This window comes from Mauremys mutica, chromosome 7, assembly GCF_020497125.1.
Source record: "Mauremys mutica isolate MM-2020 ecotype Southern chromosome 7, ASM2049712v1, whole genome shotgun sequence".
NCBI lineage: Eukaryota > Metazoa > Chordata > Testudines > Geoemydidae > Mauremys > Mauremys mutica.
Genome location: NC_059078.1, coordinates 8,474,351 through 8,494,629, shown reverse-complemented (window position 1 = coordinate 8,494,629; position 20,279 = coordinate 8,474,351). Strand labels below are relative to the sequence as shown.

General features: G+C 41.0%; 1 protein-coding gene across 2 annotated transcripts in view; it reads left to right on the top strand.

Moving 5' to 3' along the window:
- The window catches only part of TAFA4 (TAFA chemokine like family member 4), a 107,334-nt gene extending 87,318 nt beyond the window's left edge, over window positions 1-20,016 (top strand). For both annotated transcript variants that reach the window (XM_045022837.1, XM_045022838.1), the window contains exons 5-6: window positions 9,461-9,585; window positions 18,246-20,016. In XM_045022837.1, the coding sequence (XP_044878772.1) occupies window positions 9,461-9,585; window positions 18,246-18,257 (137 nt within the window). In that variant the 3' untranslated portion in view covers window positions 18,258-20,016. The remainder of the gene's footprint in view (window positions 1-9,460; window positions 9,586-18,245) is intronic.
- The last annotated feature ends 263 nt before the right edge of the window (window positions 20,017-20,279 follow it).

Genomic DNA, 20,279 nt, shown 5'->3' with positions numbered 1-20,279 from the left:
TTGATAATATGCATCTGCACTGGGCCCCCCATGTGTCTCCTTTGCCCTACATCCATTCAGCTTTGCATGCACTCTAACCCAAATGAGATGGCATGTGAAGAATCCCAAGGGAGTTGATTATGTACCATTGAATTGGTGCCACAAACAATAGGTGGCACTGTTATGATGTTCTGATAAATGCAAAAGCATAGTACAAACTGATCTAGTCCATCACCCTTGCCTTCGGGTTAGGTTGAAGAGCTTTACAATCCATAGGCACAACGGCACAGTTTAAAGATCGATTTACAGTCTTCCGTTTGTTGGCACTGGTAAATATCGCTTTTTATAACATTTGACTGATATAAATAAAAAAGTTATAAACTACGACATTTTCTCTTGAGTTGAGATCTTATAATGCAGCCAGATCTTATAATGAATTTGTGTAGCTGAAATATCTACCCCCAAAGACTCAAATCTCTCTAAATATTTCATTGTTTGTCTCCGAACACATATGCTGCTTCTGGCCCTGGGATGCTTTTATGTTAGGAAATGGCTAATATAAGTCTTCATTAGCTTATTTGTCAGTAAGAATTAAAAGGATCTTTACATATAAGTCTGTGAAATTTACATTTAAATTGAAATAAAGCAGAAAATTTTTAGTAGCTTACTGCTAATTAATATTGACACAGAAATCACTGCCCTACATTTTTGTTAATCCACAAGTAAGATACTTATCTTCTGTTTTCATTGCTTTTCTCACAAAATCATGACCTTTAAAAGTTAAATATAAAATACCCTCGGTTTCTCTGACTTTCTATAATGTTTCACTTTAGGAAAAATCCTACAAATAAATGTAACTGTCTGATTTTAGTACTTACTTAACCTATTTATATGTTTTCTATTTCTGAGACCCTGTTATTTTATTTAGGAATTAGATTTGGCTTGACGTCTGAAATATCTTGTAATGCAGGGGCACAATTCAATCTTAATTTTTCAGTTAACTGAATAATTTTTCCTGTAGAATCATATGCAGTACCTGTACCTTTTATGTAACATACCATGCCACAGTTTTACTGTTCTTTATGGTGGATAATAAAGTCTAGACATTTATTAAAATATACTTTAGTATTACAAAGGTAACACTCTGTGCTTTCACAACAGAGTGAAGTGCATGGTGCAGTGGAAGTCTAATTTATTTTGTCAAAGCAAACACTTGCTGAAACAATTTAATGGCTTCTTTTCCTTCAAGTGTGCTTGAGATTAAATAAGACAAAACATTTAGAATGCAAGATTTTTAGTTATGAAAGGAGAAGCTCCTGTTTTTTTCCCACCTTAAGATGATGTTTTAATATACTTTATGTATTTCTGTAAGCATTTAGATCTGGACTCAATGACATTTTATTCCTCTGCTGTTGCACAGAACCCATAACTATCTGTTCACAGGCTCAAAATTGGATTTTTCACTATATTCAGACTTCTGTAAGCCTCAACAGTGCACAAGCCAGAAAGAGATAATATTTAACATGGCCCGACTTGTATAACTAATTATTTTAAATATAATGAAAGAGATTCATTATTCTTTTCTCAGAGATTTTACCAAGGTCAAGAAGATTTAATTGGACCACATTCCGCACATTCGTAACATGAGAGTTAAAGGTCTTGTTGAAAGCGCAGTATTACTGGTTACATTCTAGCTGAAACAAAGTGTACTTTAGAGCGCTTATTTTGAGTGGCTTTTTAAGGTATCTTCTTTTAAGCTTAGCTAATATTATTTATATTCAGGTAACACACTTCCCTTTGTGTCAAGCATTCCACATACACCATGTAATAATACTGAAAAGACAGTCCTTGCCCCCAAATTCTTTACAATCTATACTGCCATAGTAGGAGAAAAGTGAAATACAAAAGACTTTACACACAATTTCATAATGGGGTCCTGGTCCAGGACTAGGTCTCCATATTATGCCAGAACATGAAACCCTTGTTCAGCTTGATGAATACTTTCCCACATGATTAGTCCTATTGATTTCAGTGGTGCTACTCACATCAGTTCATGTAGCATTACGTAAACAAGGGCGATACAAATGGTATTAGTTCAGGAAGAATTATGAGGCCAGAATGGAAAAATCATTAAGGAAGAATAGGCAGCCCTTGGTAAAAATACCTTTAATAGTCCCTCTCTCCTATCTAGTGCTTTTCATCTATAGATCTCAAAGCACTTTACAAAGGAGGTCAGCATCATTATCCCCATTTTACAGATGGGGATGATGAGACCCAGGGAGGTGAAGTGACTTGTCCAGGGCCACCCAGCAAAACAGTATCAGAGCCAGGAATAGAACCCAGTTCTCCCGAGTCCCAGTCTATACTTAGCAGTCTTTGTAATGGACATAATTTCACACAGACTGCCCTAGGGCCAGGTACCCCAGGCTTCCAGGGTCTGTGGCTCGGGTGAAGGCCTGCCATTGGTTTCTATTTCTGTGGTGTTGGGATTTCTCTCAGGTTCCCAAGAACTCAACTCAACTCCAGGTTTCATTGTTGGCATACAATCAAACTACACAGAGCTGATCAGACTCATGGATACGGGTGGATACAGGGCCTACCACAAATCCAAAGAGTACAAATATTGGTTACTTTATATACAAATGAAACCCCATACTGACACGTGTCTTCCATTCTACATCATATTGTGAACTTTATGATTGGGCAGGTTATTTTCAGGATCAATTCCTGTACATATCATTCCTTGTTCACATGCCACATGTACACAGCCTGTTTTGTAAGTTCCCTCCTTGTATTTTGTTTGTTCCCTCCTTGTATTTTGCGTGCTTATCTCCCTTCTACCTATTCGTAGCCATTGCTTCTGACACAATTATTTCTTGCCCCTGTTTCTACATAGCTTCTCTCTTTCCCTGCCCTTGGCTACTGGGGCCCACTCATACCAAGTAAGGCCTACACACAGCTCTGGGACAGTCCTGCCATGCCAGGGCTTGTGGGGTTTCCAGGTTCCCAGCCATGGAACCAGGACCCTGGAGTTCCTGGAGTGTGTTTCCAGGATCTGTGGTTGCAGGCCAGTCTTGCCATGTGGACTGCCCTAGGGTGGGGACTGCAGGGCTTCCAGACTACTCGGCCAGTTGCTACCAATTCCTGAACTGACCTGGGAGTCTGGAAGCCCTGGGGTCATTGGCCTCAGAGCCACAGACTCTGGGAGCCAGGGCAGCTGCTGGCTGTAATTAACATTCTTGTCAGTTGCACAGCTGCCAGCAGCAATGAGACTTTCTTGGCTTTTCAGCAAATTGTGAAATTATCCTGGTTCCTGGATGGAGTTGTTTTTTGGTTTGGTCTTTCTCATGTTTCATTAACTTGTTTCTTGACCCAGCTCCCATTGAAGTAAATGGGAGCCTTTTCATTGACTTCAGTGAGATATGGATTGGGCCCTAAGTTGCTAAGTACTGTGTGTTATGGCTTTTGGTGTAAGTAGGCCATGAAATGGGTATTTTAAAAAATAATCATGATGGCGTTTAGAGTAGAATCATAGCTCAGCTGGGCAATTTGGATTTTAAAATAGCTTGGACAGATGTTAAAGAATATTCCAGAAGGTCGAATTAAAGCAGCAGTCTTACTCCAGCAATACTGCGTGTTAAAATAGAGTACAATGTAGTGAACTAATGGGTCAGACTTCAAAATACTTTCAAACAAACATGGTGACATGTAGGGCCAATTTTTCAGTGAGGCCTCAGCTTTGTGCTAATTCATAATGGGCAGGCATGCCTGTAAACATGGGCTTATGCAGTCAGGTGAGTGCCCATGCGCATTTCATGTAGCCTGGATACTGCATGGGCACTCTGGACTAGAGGTCAGCAACCTTTCAGAAGTGCTGTGCCGAGTCTTCATTTATTCACTCTGATTTAAGGTTTCGCGTGCCAGTGATACATTTTAACATTCTTAGAAGGTCTCTTTCTATAAGTCTATAATATATAACTAAACTATTGTTGTATGTAAAGTAAATAAGGTTTTTAAAATGTTTAAGAAGCTTCATTTAAAATTAAATAAAATGCAGAGCCCCCCGGACCAGTGGCCAGGACCCGGGCAGTGTGAGTGCCACTGAAAATCAGCTCGAGTGCCGCCTTTGGCACCCGTGCCATAGGTTGCCTACCCCTGCTCTAGAATATAGTATCACTACAGAGTTAGGCATGGAAACTTGGTACTTCTCTGGTCAATGAGTGTGGCAGTCACCCTATCTGCATAAATATAGAAATGAGGTGTGTGGGGGGGACACACTGGGAGTGAGCGATGCCACAATGCAGCCTATCCACAGCAAATACCCAAACCCATAGGCTGGAATAGTGTCTACCACTGTTCAGCATACCCTCTGTTGTGCATTAGGACCTCTGGATATATATAGTCATGGATGCTTTGGCTCTTTACTCAGCTCAGCTCTAGCTACCCATGTGCCTTTGCTTGGTTTTGGCAAGCACAAAATCCCTTTTTACAGAGCCCAGGGCATGCAGAGGTCCATACATGGTCAATCCATCCACACCCCCACCCTGGGAATCAGGGGATACAGAGTGCCATAATGAAGCTATGCCAGCTTACACCTGCTGGGGATCTGCCCCTAACTGTTATGTCGAAATTAATATTAGCAAAACAAATCTGGCGAGGTGAGGAATTCTACCAATGTGGGACTAATTGGAAAACACCTTCATCTGGAATATGCCTAGAGAGGCGAAAGTTGGTCAGAAGATTGTTGGCAGCTAACCATGTGCTACAGAAAGGAATGCAACATTAATTAAATCCTGGGAATGCACTGGACTGAAAGCCTTAAGTGCCTTGAATGTAAGAAATCGAGCCTTAAATTGAATCCTCATTCATTTTACCCAATCTCATTTGTAAAATGAGTCTAGTAATATTTTCTGTGTTGTGAGGCTTAATTAGCATTTGTAAAGTGCTTTGCACTTCTACAGTCTTTCACCCAGGGAACTGAAAATGTTGGTTGTAACAGAAGTCAAAATAGCTCTCTAAAATGAAAAGTGGAAAGGTAAAAAGCAATAGAGCATGATTTTTCATTGCATTTTCCGGTCAAGCACAGAAAAGTCCACCGGTATTCCCTGGCAGAAGTACTCTTAAAATAGGGTGCAGGGGCAAAAGGTATTTTCCTTAAAATAAGGCATTGGGTCCGTATATTTTTATTCCATGTTCATGATAGCCCACTCATTACATTTTTTCCTCACTAAGGTCATTGCACTTTGAGTGCCACAAACAAGGAACCATCTGTGTGTGTGCACGTATTGTATATGCAGAGGTAGATATTTTAGTACGGAACGCTATTGACTAGATTTTTGGTTTTGTTTTTTGCAAGTCTTGAGCAAAAAAAATCAAGACTGTTTCTTTCTCCCCCCTCAATCCCCTCCCCCCTAGCCTCATTTCCCTTGGGTTCTCCGAAGACAGGCCAGCCACATGCTTTGAGAAACACTACTGTAGATAAATTAAGCTGCCAAGCTCAGAACAGAGCACAGAATATGAAAGGAAGAATTTTTAATCATCAGTGAGTAAAAAAAAATAAGAGAGCCCACATAACTGCCTAGCGTTGCAGCTGTAAGATGTGATCAGAGCCATAGAAAATTTGGTTTAGTAAAGGTCAACTCCTTGTGCTATGAACAAGCGGTAAACACTTAAATTCAAAGTGATCATTATGACATTTAGTTTTCTCCTGTTTCCTCTGTAGAAATAAACATCCTTGAGTAAGTACCTAAAGCTAGGCTGACAGCCACTACCAAGAGGATAAAGCATTAATAATTCTTGTCTGTGGTAAAGCTACCTTTCCTAAGTGTGTTAAACGTATCTCTAAGTAAATCATCACAAGCCGAACTATCCCCCACCCAGGGCAATATACTATTTACTAGTAATGGAATCTACTATTACTTCCCTGCGGAGCTGTGTCAGCAGAAGATTTATTCCAGGTAGGGCAGTCCACAGTCGGTTGGTAGATGTCACGCCAAAGTAGTCTTCTATTCCCTCAAGATGTTGGTAGAATATGAGATTGGTATACTCAGCGAGGACGGTGATCAATTGTTCTCTATGTCCGCTAATGGTAGGACAAGGCATAAAGTAGGTAGCATAATCTGCAGCAAGGGACATTTAGGTTAGATATTAGGAAAAACTTTCTATCTGTAAGAATAGTTAAGCTCTGGAATAGGATTCCAAGGGTGGTTGTGGAATCCCCATCATTGGAAGTTTTTAAGAACAGGTGAGACAAACCCCTGTCAGGGATGGTCTAAGTATATGAGGTCTTGCCTCAGCACAGGGGGCTGGACTAGATGACCTCTCAAGGTCCCTTCCAGCCCTACATTTCTATGATTCTATCTGAAAAAATAGTTACTGAAACCTCTCCAAGAACTCTTCAATTTGATAAGGGGAGGAGATATTTTAAATCACTCCATGATTCAAATGGTGATAGGGACAGCAAAAGTTTAGTAACTATTTCTATGAAGAAGAGTTTAGTCTAAAATCCAGCCCGAGAACTTTCCTAGTATAGGAATACAGGAAGCATTTTTCAAATGAGCAAATGTGCCCAGAGAGCTAAGAAATACAGCACTACAAAATAGATATTATGGACATCCTGGCATAAATTGACATAAGAATTGGTGCTATACTACAGCAAAGAATTGGTGGTTTCCTACATCAGATAGAACAAAATATATTAAGTATATCAAGAAAGGGTTTCACTTATTCTGAAGAAAGGTATCAACACAGAGCAGAAACCAGCCAATGAAAGAAAAGAAATTGGAATATCATTGAAAAAGAATCGCAACTAGAAAAGAGCTGAAGTTGAAATATTCAGGCCATTTAAGAGCTTGCAGGTCCAATGCCTGATTTACTCTTTGGTGCTCTCAGTTAGTGGCTGTGCTGGCTTTTTATGGAATAGAGTGCTTCTGGAAATTATGGGCCTGATTCACTGTCCTATTTATTCCGATTTTACACCATTTGAAATCAGCGGAGGTACTTGGACGTAAAACTCTAATAGTGCAGGGGTGAATCAAGTCCTATATTGCAGCGTTATTCAACTGGCACTGGAGATTCATTCTTGAAGTATTTCTTTGAAAGGGATATTCAATCAGGTGTTGGAAATGGGTTGAGAAGAGGATGTAGGTTGAGAACACAAATGAAAATTGCCTCACATTTAGTGATGCCCAGTGTGAGTTAGTCTCAAAACATATCATGACCAATTAATTATAATGGTTGCTCTCAGTACAAAGAAGAAGCTGGATGGAACAATGAAAGAAAAGAAATAATTGCATGTATACATGGAGACTGGGATGTTAATAGAGAGAATTTGTGCTCAGTTAATGAAAGAACTTTGTAATTAGGAATACATGTTTACCTAAATACATGTAGCATGCAAAACAAATCAGAATTTTGGCAAATAGCAAAGATATAAAACAAACTGATCAGGTGGTAATAAACTCAGAATGGAAATGATCTCTAAAGTGCCATGATGCACAATTAAGTTTCATTCAAATTAGTCAATCAATAATCAATCAGCTGGAGTAGAAGCAAATGCTTGGTGACAAGAACCATGTGTTCATTTATAACTCCGGTAGGTTGAATGGAGAGTATCTGAAGTCAAACTGTTATTCCAAAAAGGTATTTTTCAATCCACAGGTGCCTCTAAATGCCACCTAGACTGAGAGGATACCCTGGAAAATAAGTAATTGAATCAGCATTTCAGCAACTGAATCTTCCAGTGTCAGCTTGCCATTAGTTAATCTAATTTGAAGGTTGCAGTAGTAGGAAAGTACCTTTGAACTAATGAAAAATTGTTTATCTTTACATAAAGTAAGCGGTGTTATTTTTGTACATCACTTTAGAACAAGGCACCTTGTTAAGTATGAAGTTCAGTATTTTGTGCACATAGTAAAAACGTGCAAAGGAATTAAATTAACATGTGTAGCCATATTGTATTTTGCACTCCACTTTAGATTATGTAAAATTGCAGACCCGTCTCTTCCAAATTGTTCTCTGTGACTTGATTGATCACACCCACAGTACTAATGTTAAATCAGGAATGCATGGCAAAAGTTTGTAACATTTTGTGGCAAAATGTATCTGTTGTTGTCTGCATTAGTAAGAAGTTACGGCTACATTTGTAAAACTAAAAACATAGTCGGAGACAAATTGTGTTAAGAGTAGAAAATTATTAAATCTGCATAAAGTATAATAGTGTAGTCTACTGGAAGAGTGACAGGATGCAACTGAAAGCAGATTCTTAGTTATCTATTCATATGTTTTTGTTTTTTTCCCCAATGGTATTAGATTCCCCACTCCTGGGTCTTTGTTCTCTACGTGAGTCTCTGATAGAACTCGTGTAGGTCTGAGCCATTATATTTTCTTACCCGCTGACAGAACCACTTCCAGCCTAGCACATACATCCAGGTTAAACATTTACTATCCTGCACTCAACAGATCAACTCCATTTGAGTGTAACTTTTCATAGCAAGCAGGTGTGATGTTCTCATTAGCTACCGCTGTTCTTATTTATTGATTGTATTACATTGATGTGAGCATCATCTGCTCGTGACATTCACCCTCCACCTTATCACTAGGTTTTTGGACCTATCAGCTGTGGCTGGGCTCAGGGCTCCCTTGGAAATCCATTTCATTAACAGTTCAGACCAGATTGGTGTGGTCATAAGGAAGTAATTGCTAGAATTCTTCCCAGTCCCTGCACCTCTTGCTTGGGATGATAGTTCTTTGAGCCATGCCCATCCCTACAGTGCTTTCTAGTCCATCACAATGAGAAAGAGATGGTACCACTTCATGCTCCAATCTCCTCCTGACCATGTCAGCTGCAGGGTACAAGGACTGAAGCCTAGCTATGATCCTTACTGCCGTTCTGACACCTGTTTATCTAGCTAAGGTAGTCGATCACCATGATATCTAAGCATCCAACTCCATACCAGCATCCTGGAGCCAATATCCTGCCTATCCTGAGACATAGATGCAGCAGTCATGGGCAAGTAGTGCAGTAATGCTCAGCAGTGAGGTGTAACTTCTAATGCACACCAATGTGCTGTGCACTAACTGGCCTGTGTAGACCCTGATGGTGATGTCCCTGGTGCCTGCTAACATAATACTAGTTTTGGAGCACATTAGAATTCACCCCACCCGTAGTGCATTACTGCACTGTGTAGACAAGCTTGTAAGTACTAACATACATAGGCAAGAAGCCAGAGCAACTTAAACGTTCACTGAATAGCATAAATCATTCAACTCAGTGAATTCAATGGGACTGTGGTACTCGTGTGAGTAACGGTTTTAGAATCAGGTCTTTGCAGACTGGTTAATCATGGTGAATATATTTTCTGCCGAATGGATAAATGCTAGATTAAATATAAAATGAACAGGGCACGATCATTTTTAAACAAATAAATGGCTCACACGTAATTTTATCAACTTAATAGAAAAGACTGTTTTCTGTTTCTAGCCTCCATTGTCATCCAGAAGTGGTGGTGTCACATGAACCCTTGTCTGGATGGAGAGGACTGTAAGGTGCTACCGGACTATTCAGGTTGGTCTTGCAGCAGTGGAAATAAAGTCAAAACCACAAAGGCAAGTATAGAGAGAGTGTATATTTAAAAGATACGCAGTGTTGTTGTAGCTGTGTCGGTCCCAGGATATTAGAGAGACAAGGTAGGTGAGGTGATATCTTGTATTGAACCAGGTGAGAGAGACAAGCTTCCGAGCTTACACAGAGCTCTGATCTGTGTCACCTCAAACCGTGTGTCTCTCACCAACAGAAATGGGTTCAATAAAAGATATTGCCTCACCCACCTTGTCTCTCTAGATTTAAAGGTCACAGTCTAGTGACAACATGCGCTCGTTTCCGTTGACCCGGTGTTAGCATCAACCTCACCATCTTAAACGTTTTGGGGTTTGTTTGTTTTTTTAAACAGTGATGTGCATGATAGCTTAGATCCAGCAATGTCTTCACTGGGAGCAGAGGAGTGAATACTCCTCTCTCCAGTACCTAGCTCGATTAAATTAGTTGGGCGCTAGAGTGATCCGGCGGAGGGCAGAGTTAGGGCCTGCACATCCCATCTCAATGGGAGAAGGGCTAGGATCCTCATAGTGGGTTATCACATAGCTAGCTCTGCCTCAAACTCCAGTCTTCCCAGAGAGCTGCATTTTGCACTGCATGGAGGTTAGCATCTCCTGCACCGTCTCCCCAAAATCCTGCCCTCTCATCCCTTTTCAGCAGGACTTCGCCCCTTCCAGCAGGGCCTTCCTAGGGCAGGAGCAGGGTTTGCCCCTTCCAGCAGAGCTTGGCCTGTCCCAAGGACAGATTGCCGAGCATGCTTTATTGTGCCTGTCAGCACAGAGGGTCATTGTCACAGGCAAATATTCAGTCAGGCAAGCCCACTAAATTCATTTTGGGCCCAACACTTCAGCCTTTGATCCGCCTGTTTGTGTGAGGAAGGACAACTCACTTGTATTGGTAGCAGGATAATGACCTTGATTTGCAAAATGACAATGCAGGGCCAAGATTTTCACAAGTGACTGACTGAAGTTTGGTTCCTGACTCTGTGGTGAGAGACCAAAACAAGTGACCTGACTTTTGAAGGTGTGGAGAATCCGCACGGATTTCTGACAGGAGCCATAAAGCTCTCTGCACCATTGCCCACTGACTTAGGAGCGTAATTATGGGCTTTAGCTGCCCATTTTTTAATGTCTTGGCCCAGATTCATAACTAATGACCACTGAATATGAGGCAAATATCTCATCCCTCTGACTATTTAACAAGCTAAAATTAATTCAAGGAACTAAGATTTGGCAACCCATAGTGGACTGTGTGTCTAAATACATTGTGAAAATAGCGGGCAACAACCTGTAAAGATAAATGGTTAGCCTTTGAGCCCTCCCCACACCGCTTCAAATTGAGAATGGACTCAGCTGTTTATGAATTAATAAGCAAATGTTGCTGCCAGATTCCATTTGATAATGACTGTTTCACACAGTAGTGAAAGGATATAATACATTCTATATTAGATCAGAAAAAATTAAATGTATCGGGCAATTGTTATGTGATACTATGAGTAGTCATTATCTGGGGGTTAACAACCCAGATCCCATGATGATGGGCTAACTAAATACCCAAGCAGAGAGATACAATTCATAGTCTGAAAAACACTGCTGCTGTTTTCAAGGTTAGAATAATGGTTAAAAATGAATATTTGTGTAATGCTATTGCTGTGGTTAAATCATGCCATACCCCTGCCTCCTGCAGCTTACAGACTCTGCTCCTGATCTTGCAACTGACAGTCCACGTGTACAGTGCATTGTCAGTTGCAGGATTGGGGGGGGGTGAGTCCATTCCTGTGAGTTGCTAAGCACCTACTGCAAACTGCTGATTATCTTCCACCTGTGTTAAAGTCAGTAGCAGTGAAGTGCCCTCACGGGATCAGGCACCGAGTCAGACATGGAATGAGGAGAGATGACTTCAAACAAAGGAGTGAGCTGGAGAAAGTAGAAATTATATATAGGAAGTAATAGAGCTCCTCCCATTGACATGAGTGGGGAATCTAGCGCTATGTATCTAGAAAAAGGCAAGTTAAAATCATTTTTAAAAATTAGGCGCGGGTTAGATATACTCAGTGGCTCTAAAAATGAACAAAGGAAAGGGTTAAAAGGCCACTAGGAGCATTGCTAGGATTAATAACATCAGGGCTGGTGCTGCAAGCACTTTAATGCATTTGGTTTCCTTTGCTCCCGTCGATTTCCGTGGTACTGACCACGCATCTGAGTGAAAAACTGCTCATGTTTGTGAGTGTTTGAAGGGCCTGGCCCATAAACAATGACAAGAGGCAGCAGTAGCTTGGCCTGGGGCAAATGCAGCAGGTGTCATTTATATTATTATAAATATTATTATATTATTATAATAAAACACCCTGCAATCAGCAAACCAAAGAATAGGCTAATGCATTGTGATGGCCATGGGGATGTCTTCAGAAAGGCAGAGTGGGGCAAATCGTTCTGCCTTCAGTTACACCTGTGGGAAATTCTAGACCTACCCAAACCCGTTGGGGTCCAGCTGAGGACAGAGTTTGTCCCTGAGAGAGCTAGTGTGGTTGTGTGAAGCCCCTCCTTTCTTTGCTGGGGCGTCGAGTACGTTCCCCACTGGAGCAGATCGCTTTGGAGGGACATTTAAGGGAAATAGCATGCAGCTAACAGCTGCACGTCACTTGTTCTAGCATATTTTAAATATGAGAAATGTTCATTGGAAAATGCAGTGAGGGAAAAAATTGTTTTCTTAAATGGGCAAATGTCTGAATTCATACATTGGCAAATAGCTATAGATAGAAATACAGAGATACAGGTAGACTGGAATTCTCGCTCTGACTATGCTGCGTGCGTGCGTTCCCCTTTCCCCCTCCCTTTGGAATTCCTCCCCCGCCCCCACCTTTTGGATGGTAAACTCTTTGGGACAGGGACTGCTTTTCTATAGGTGTATGTCTAGCATCCGGCACAATGGGGCCCCTAATTCTGACTCAGGGCTTTGGGCACTGCTTTAATAGAAATACAAAGATGAACAATAACAAGCATTATGTTTCAATGGCACCTAAGCTTGGGATCCTCTTGAACCAGTGATAGGCAGCACTTCCTTCTGGGCACAAGCCAATAGCTTCTTCAGAAGGAAGGCCACCCAATTAGCTGCCCAGCAATGCACATTTTTTAGTATGAACTCTGTGGTAGAGCATTGCTTCTTTGTGGTTATTTTGTTTAATGTATTTTGCATGCAGACAGTGCAGACAAGTTACTACTTACGCACTGCATTCCTGTGATTTGCTTGCCCGTCCAGGCCTTGCTGTATTTATCTGTGGTTGTGCATTCCTTTCTCAGTAAGTAAACCTGTGAGGTGTACTTTGTGAGCTGGGACTATACACGTAACAGTGCTAGATCCCCAGTAGCAGTGACATTTCATTTAGCACTGCAAGAAGACAAAATCTCATAATACTGGTCCCCAAACCATCATGATGCTATCACTAGTTTTTAGGATTCTGCCACTTGAGAATAATTCTCAAATAATAAAACTTTATTAGTCCAACCAAGACTGACTGGAAAGGTATAAAACATTTTATGTCCTTTATTAATCTTATGCATATATAGTAAATTCATTTGTATAACTGCTTCCAGCTATTGTGTAGAGCTGTTACAAAAAATTATGAAGTCTGGCAGTGCAGTTTCTAAATCACTGTGTACAGTAGAAGATTTTACAGTAAAATAAACAGGTTAATTTTACAATCATTACTGCCCTGTGGGAGAAGAATTATGTATGTTGTAATCAGAGATCAGGATTTTTTTTTAAAACGAGTTATGTAGAATTGACAAAAATAGCACCTCCATGGACAAAAATCTTGATTTCCCCGTTAGGCGAGTGGTACTGAAACTGGACGCTAGTTGATATAAAATAGAAGAACATAGGAATAGCCATATCTGGTTAGACCAGTTGTCCGGGTGATCCAGTCACAGTAGCTGGCTGAATGTTTCCAAGGGAAAAGTACAAGAAACCTCTAGATAGACACCTCTAGAACGACCTGCCCAAAGGGGAAGTTTCTTCTTAATGCCTACAGTTTAGTGGTTGGCTTATGTCTCAAGTCGGGAAGGTTTAAATCCATTTCAAATTAAAAAAACAGGGATGATTTCATCTATTTACATGTTTGATTCCTTTTTGAAGCCTATAAAATCTTGGCCTCGATGATAATTGGTGGCAGGGAGTTCCACAGGCTAATTATGCATTGCAGAAAGAAAGTTCCTTTGATCACTTTTTACGTTGATTTTCAATTTCATCAAAACAGTAGCCAGACATGCAGTCTGAGACACTCATATATTTACTGTGTATTTATAGATGTAGTTACAATGACTAATCAGGGACAGTGAAACAAGTAAATGCTTCCTTCTTGGAGTAATTGTCTTGTGAAGCCAAATAAAAATGAATGGAATACTTTCTGCACGTGTTTATATTTATGAAGGAAAGCAGACCAACAGAGCTGTTTTAAAATACATTCTAGTTGTGGTTAGAAACTAGATTTTTGATGTGCTTAATTGCTGACCAGCTATCAATTGAAAAATTGCTGGGAAACTTAACAGTGAGTGCTTTAATATACATGTGTTAAACTACAAGCACTGCATGTAAAGACAGAAGCACTTGCCTTGGCAGAAGTAGCCTTCTTGAGCAGGGCTTCATCTCCTCTGAACTCAGGCATCCCATTTGCCCCCACCGTCCATCATCTCAGTATCATGCATGAGTCTGAGGATTGCTTCAACTCCTGTGTCTGCAAATCTGCCCATCTCCCTCTCTGAAAACACTGTCTGTGTTTGCCACTGCCTCAGCTCCAACTCCTCTGACCTCCTCAATGCCTCCATCTTCTAGTCTGGACTATTTCAACTCCTTTCTCCAGGGCCTTCTTGAGTTGCCGCTCTCCAGCCCTGGAGAAAGCTGCTGCCCATCTGCTCACACAGATATAGGAGCATGCCCACACTGACTCACAGAATCAGAGAAATGTAGGACTAGAAGGGATCTTGACAGGTCATCTAGTCCAGTCCCCTGCACTGAGGCAGGGCTAAGTATTGGCTAGACCATCCCTGACAGGTGTTTGTCTAACATGTTCTTAAAAACCTCCAATGATGGAGATTCCACAACCTCCCTAGGCAATTTGTTCCAGTGCTTAACTATCCTTACAATTAGGAAGCTCTTCCTAATGTCCAACCTAAATCGCCCTGGCTGCAATTTAAGCTCATTACTTCTTGTCCTATCCTCTGTGATTAAGGAGAACAATTTATCATCCTCCCTCTTATGTACTTGAAGACTGTTATCACGTCCCCCCCTCAGATTTTTCTTCTCCAGACTAAACTAATTTTTTTCAATCTTTCCTTATTTTTAAATATTTTTTTATGCCTCTTCTGGACTTTTTCCAATTTGTCCACATCGTTCCCAAAGAGTGCTGCCCAGAACTGGACACAGTACTCCAGTTGAGGCCTTATTAGTGCTGAGTAGAGCGGAAAAATTACTTCTCGTGTCTTGCTCACAACATTCCTGCTAATACATCCCAGAATGATGTTTGCTTTTTTTGCAGCAAGATTACATTGCTCACTCATATTTAGTTTGTGATCTGTTATAACCCCCAGATCCTTTTCTGCAGTACTCCTTGCTAGGCAATCATTTCCCATTTTGTATTTGTGTAATTGATTATTCCTTCCTAAGGGTACGTCTACACTACGGGATTATTCCGATTTTACATAAACTGGTTTAGTAAAACAGATTGTATAAAGTCGAGTGCTCGTGGCCACACTAAGCACATTAATTTGGTGGTGTGCATCCACGGTCCGAGGCTAGCATCGATTTCTGGAGCGTTGCACTGTGGGTAGCTATTCCGTAGCTATCCCATAGTTCCCGCAGTCTCCCCCGCCCCTTGGAATTCTGGGTTGAGATCCCAGTGCCTGATGGGGCAAAAATCATTGTCGCGGGTGGTTCTGGGTAAATGTCGTCAGTCACTCCTTCCTCTGGGAAAGCAACGGCAGACAATCATTTTGCGCCCTTTTTCCCTGGATTGCCCTGGCAGACGCCATAGCATGGCAACCATGGAGCCTGTTTTGCCTCTTGTCACTGTCACCGTATGTGTACTAGATGCCGCTGACAGAGGCGATTCAGCAGCGCTACACAGCAGCATTCATTTGCTTTTGCATGATAGCAGAGGTGGTTATCAGCCGTTCTGTACCGTCTGCTGCCATTGTAAATTGGCAATGAGATGATGGTTACTAGTCCTTCTGTGCTGTACTGTCTGCTGCTGTCATGGGTGCCCCTGGCTGAGGTCGGCCGGGGGCGCAAAAGACAAAAATGGGAATGACTCCCCAAGTCAATCCCTCTTTTATGGTATCTAAAAATAGAATCAGTCCTGCCTAGAGTATGGGGCAAGTGTACTAGAGAACCAGTGTATCAGAGAACCAGAGAGCACAGCCACTCCATGTCAGATCCCGCAGAAATGATGAGCTGCATGCCATTCACAGGGGGTGCCCCTGCAACAACCCCAGCTGTTGCTTCCCTCCTCCCCCAGCCTTCCTGGGCTACCATACCATTGTCCCCCCATTTGTGTGATGAAGTAATAAAGAATGCAGGAATAAGAAACAGTGACTTGTTAGTGAGATAAAATGAGGGGAAGGCAGCCTCCAGCTGCAATGATAGTCCAGACAGGACATTAAGCAGTGTGGGGGAGAGGAGCCCAGCATCCCGCTGCTATGATAGTCCAGGCAGAACAGAATCTTTTCTTTACACATGAAGGGCAGGGGTTGATGGAGCTCAGCCCCCTGTTGCTATGATGAAGACGGTTACCAGCCGTTCTGTACCATCAACTGGGAAGCAGTAGCACTCATGGGCTGATGAGGACGGATACCAGTCCTTCTGCACTGTACCATCTGCCACAAGGCTGATGATGACGATGGATAGCAGTCATATTGTACCATCAGCCACCAAGGAGGGGGGGACGAGGATGCTACAGTTCACTGCCGCAGCATCGCGTCTACCAGCAGCATTCAGTACCCATAGGGTGACATTTAAAAGAGTCAAGAGACGATTTTTTTCCCTTTTCCTTCTGGGGGTGGGGTAGGGGGAGTAAATTGACGAGCTATGCCCTGAACCACCCTGGACAATGTGTTTGGGAGCTCAGCCAAGAATGCAAATGCTTTTCAGAGACTGCAGGAACTGTGGGATAGCTTGAGTCCTCAGTCCCCCCTCCCTCCCTCCATGAGCGTCCATTTGATTCTTTGGCTTTCCGTTACGCTTGTCACACAGCAGTGTGCTGAGTCCCTGCTGTGGCCTCTGTCTGGAGATTTTTTAAAAATGCTTTGGAATTTCGTCTTCTGTAACGGAGCTCTGATAGAACAGATTTGTCTGCCCATACAGCGATCACATCCGTACGGTCCATGCTGGAGCTCTTTTTGGATTTGGGACTGCATCGCCACCTGTGCTGATCGGAGCTCCACGCTGGGCAAACAGGAAATGATATTCAAAAGTTTGCGGGTCTTTTCCTGTCTACCTGGCCACTGCATCCGAGTTCAGATTGCTGTCCAGAGCGGTCACAGTGGTGAACTGTGGGATTCCGCCCGGAGGCCAATACCGTCGATTTGCGGCCACACTAACCCTAATCCGATATGGTAATACCGATATTAGCGCTACTCCTCTCGTTGGGGAGGAGTACAGAAACAGGTTTAAAGAGCCCTTTATATCGATATAAAGGGCCTCTTAGTGTGGACGGGTGTGGCATTAAATCGGTTTAACGCTCCTAAAATCGGTTTAAACGCGTAGTGTAGACCAGGCCTAAGTGTCAGACTTTGCATTTGCCTCAATTGAATTTCATCCTATTCATTTCTGACCATTTCTTCAGTTTGTCAAGATCATTTTAAAATGTAATCCTGTCCTCCAAAGCGCTTGCAACCTCGTCCAGCTGGTATCATCTGCAAACATTATAAGTGTATCTCTCTATGCCATTATCCGAATTATTTATGAAGATACTGAATCCTTAAACTTGACCAGTTTCCATTGCCCATGTCCAGAATCCAGTTCAAAATGACCCTCCTTATTTATGAAACTGCACATAGACTTGCTCCATTGGCCTTACTCACATAGCACCAGCAGCCTCTCTGAGCCCTTACACGTGATCACTTTGGTGGTGCAAGTGCCTTCAGCTCTGCAGCTCATGCCTTCTGGAGCCACCCTCCTGAATCTCTCTGCGTCATTGACTCTCCATCTGTTTTCCACATTTATCTGAAAATACAACTTTTCTCCTTGCCTAAACCACTAGGTTGGCTCTAGTTGTGCTTTCAGTTTTTAACTGTGCTGCATGTTGTCTGGCTTTGTAAAGCATTCTGGGATATCATTTTAAAGAAAGGTGCTATTCAAGATAATGCCATTGGGGGAGGTTTTCAAAGACACAAATGGCACACAGGCATCTTATTCTCAGGAAAAGGGAATTAGGAATCTAACTGTAAATATGTGCTTTTGTAAATCTTTCCTTCTATTACCAAATAGCATTGTAGTTTACACTAGTTTATATGACTTCTGGTGATATGCAATACATAGATATGCTGAATGTAATTTAATCATTTAACGTGTGTTCATCTAAACAATTCCTTTGCAGGAACAAAAGAGTTTTATCACCATTGCTCTGATAGTTTCTATGTGTAACTCTCTCTCTCTCTCCCTCTCTCTCTTTTTGTAGGTAACACGGTAGCAAAGGATAAACCTATGTGTCCTTGCTGGAACAATGGGATTTGCAGCTGTGTTGCTTGTCTGTTTCACATAGTCCTGTTTTTTTCTGAGAATACTGTAGACTTTACACTTCAAACTTACAAAATTAGTGAGCAAGAAGGACAATACTTCTCTTTTTGACTATGGTGGCACTTCTTGATGCAGGATTTTCCCATGCAGAACTATACACTTTTAATTAAAAAAAAAAAAAAAGAATTATGACTCTACTGAAAATACACCTTGGATTCTCCAGGATCCTACACCTGCAAGCAATTCATAGAAATGCAGACCTGTGATTCTGAAGCACATCAACTATAAGACTTTATTTACAGCACTGAAGGCTGTGAAATCATTTAAACGATTTTAGATCTTTCAAGTAGCTTGGGGAAAAATGGTTACATTAGAAAGAACTGGCATAAATTCATTAGAAGGTACCATCTATCATGCAGTACAATGGACCAATGTAAAGCTGGTCTAAAAGCTAAATGAACCTAAGGGATGATGGTAATAAACCATGTCTCAATGCATTTTCAGCTGTGATTTAGTAAATATTGATACTGTATGAAGGTGAAAAAATGACTCTCGTAAATCAGTAGCATTTAGTGTATGCCATACTTTTTTACAATCTGTGCAATTATATTTATTTCCATAGATAGTTCCAGGTATTTTAAATTTTACATTCATAAGTGGCAGTGAGGGAATGCGGGGAAGAGACTAAACCTGAAAGTAGATATAGATTTTATTGTCCTAAATAAATCCGTTCTCTAAGGGAATAACAAAGTATAAATATTCCTTGCCTCTTTGATTCCAGATATGGAAGAGAATTTAGCCATTAGCTAGAAATATTTATTCAGATGCTTCAAAACAAGAGAGGAAACTAGAACTGCATAAGAAAAGCTTACTGGAAGAAGGGTAATTTGTTTAGATTTTCATAGCGTTGGCTGTATTCTAATAGGTAACTTACTTAAAATTCATAAGTCCTAGATAAAAAAAGGATCTTCACTTTCAATTAGCTCTAGTTTATAATGATTATAATAATTAAGTGTCCAGTTCCTTGACAGACAAAATTTTCAAGCTGATACACTTTGTGACACATAATTGTTTCATATTATTTTAGATGTATCTCATTCGGTTTTTCTTACTTGCCTGACTGTTACACTTTTTTTTTGTCATCAGACTTCATAAATAGAACAGTAAAAGGAAGTGCAGTTGCAGCCAGTCATTTCATGGTTACATCATTTTATGGCTCAGGATGCATTGGAATAGAAGTAAATGCAATGGTGCAGACAGATATCATGCAGATTAACTGCTAACCCAGCTACTGAATACATTGTTATGCTTTATGTAAATATTACAGTACTAACATACAACTGGTTTTTTATATATCCAGAACTGCCAAAAAATTGAGACTGTTGCACTAATTTAGTTTGCTGTGCACAAGCTTTCTAGCTTACGGGAAAAATACCAACAATGTGCAGCTGTTTAGTTTGTTTTGTTGCAGTGAGTATAAATATTGATCCAGTCTTACTCCCATTGAAATCAATGGCAAAACTCTCTTTTGATTCCCGTGGGAGGAAGAGAAGGCCCTATATTTTGATTTTGGTTTCTCACTTTTAATTATGTACTTTGATCACCGCTGGGACCATGGTGTCTATTGTATTTGTTAATAAGTAAATTAGAATTTTTCTGCTACGTGTTTTGAAAGCTGCATAGTTATTCCACCTAACAGCCTTTGCCCCTCTAATGGACTCAACATTTTGATCTTTTTTTCATTGTAATTTAAGACTAAATTTAAAGAATCGTCTAAAGGATTTAAACTATTTGGATGCACACATGCCCAGTGATATAGTTTTAAGTGAAGATTGTTGTTACTTTATGTCTTGCTAGCCTAGGCTTAATTATTATTTATCTATTGTGGTAGGCACTGAACATACCCAGAATAAAACACTGTCCCTATTCGAGAGAGTTTAGAATCGAAATAGACAAGGCAGACAAGGGCTGGTAG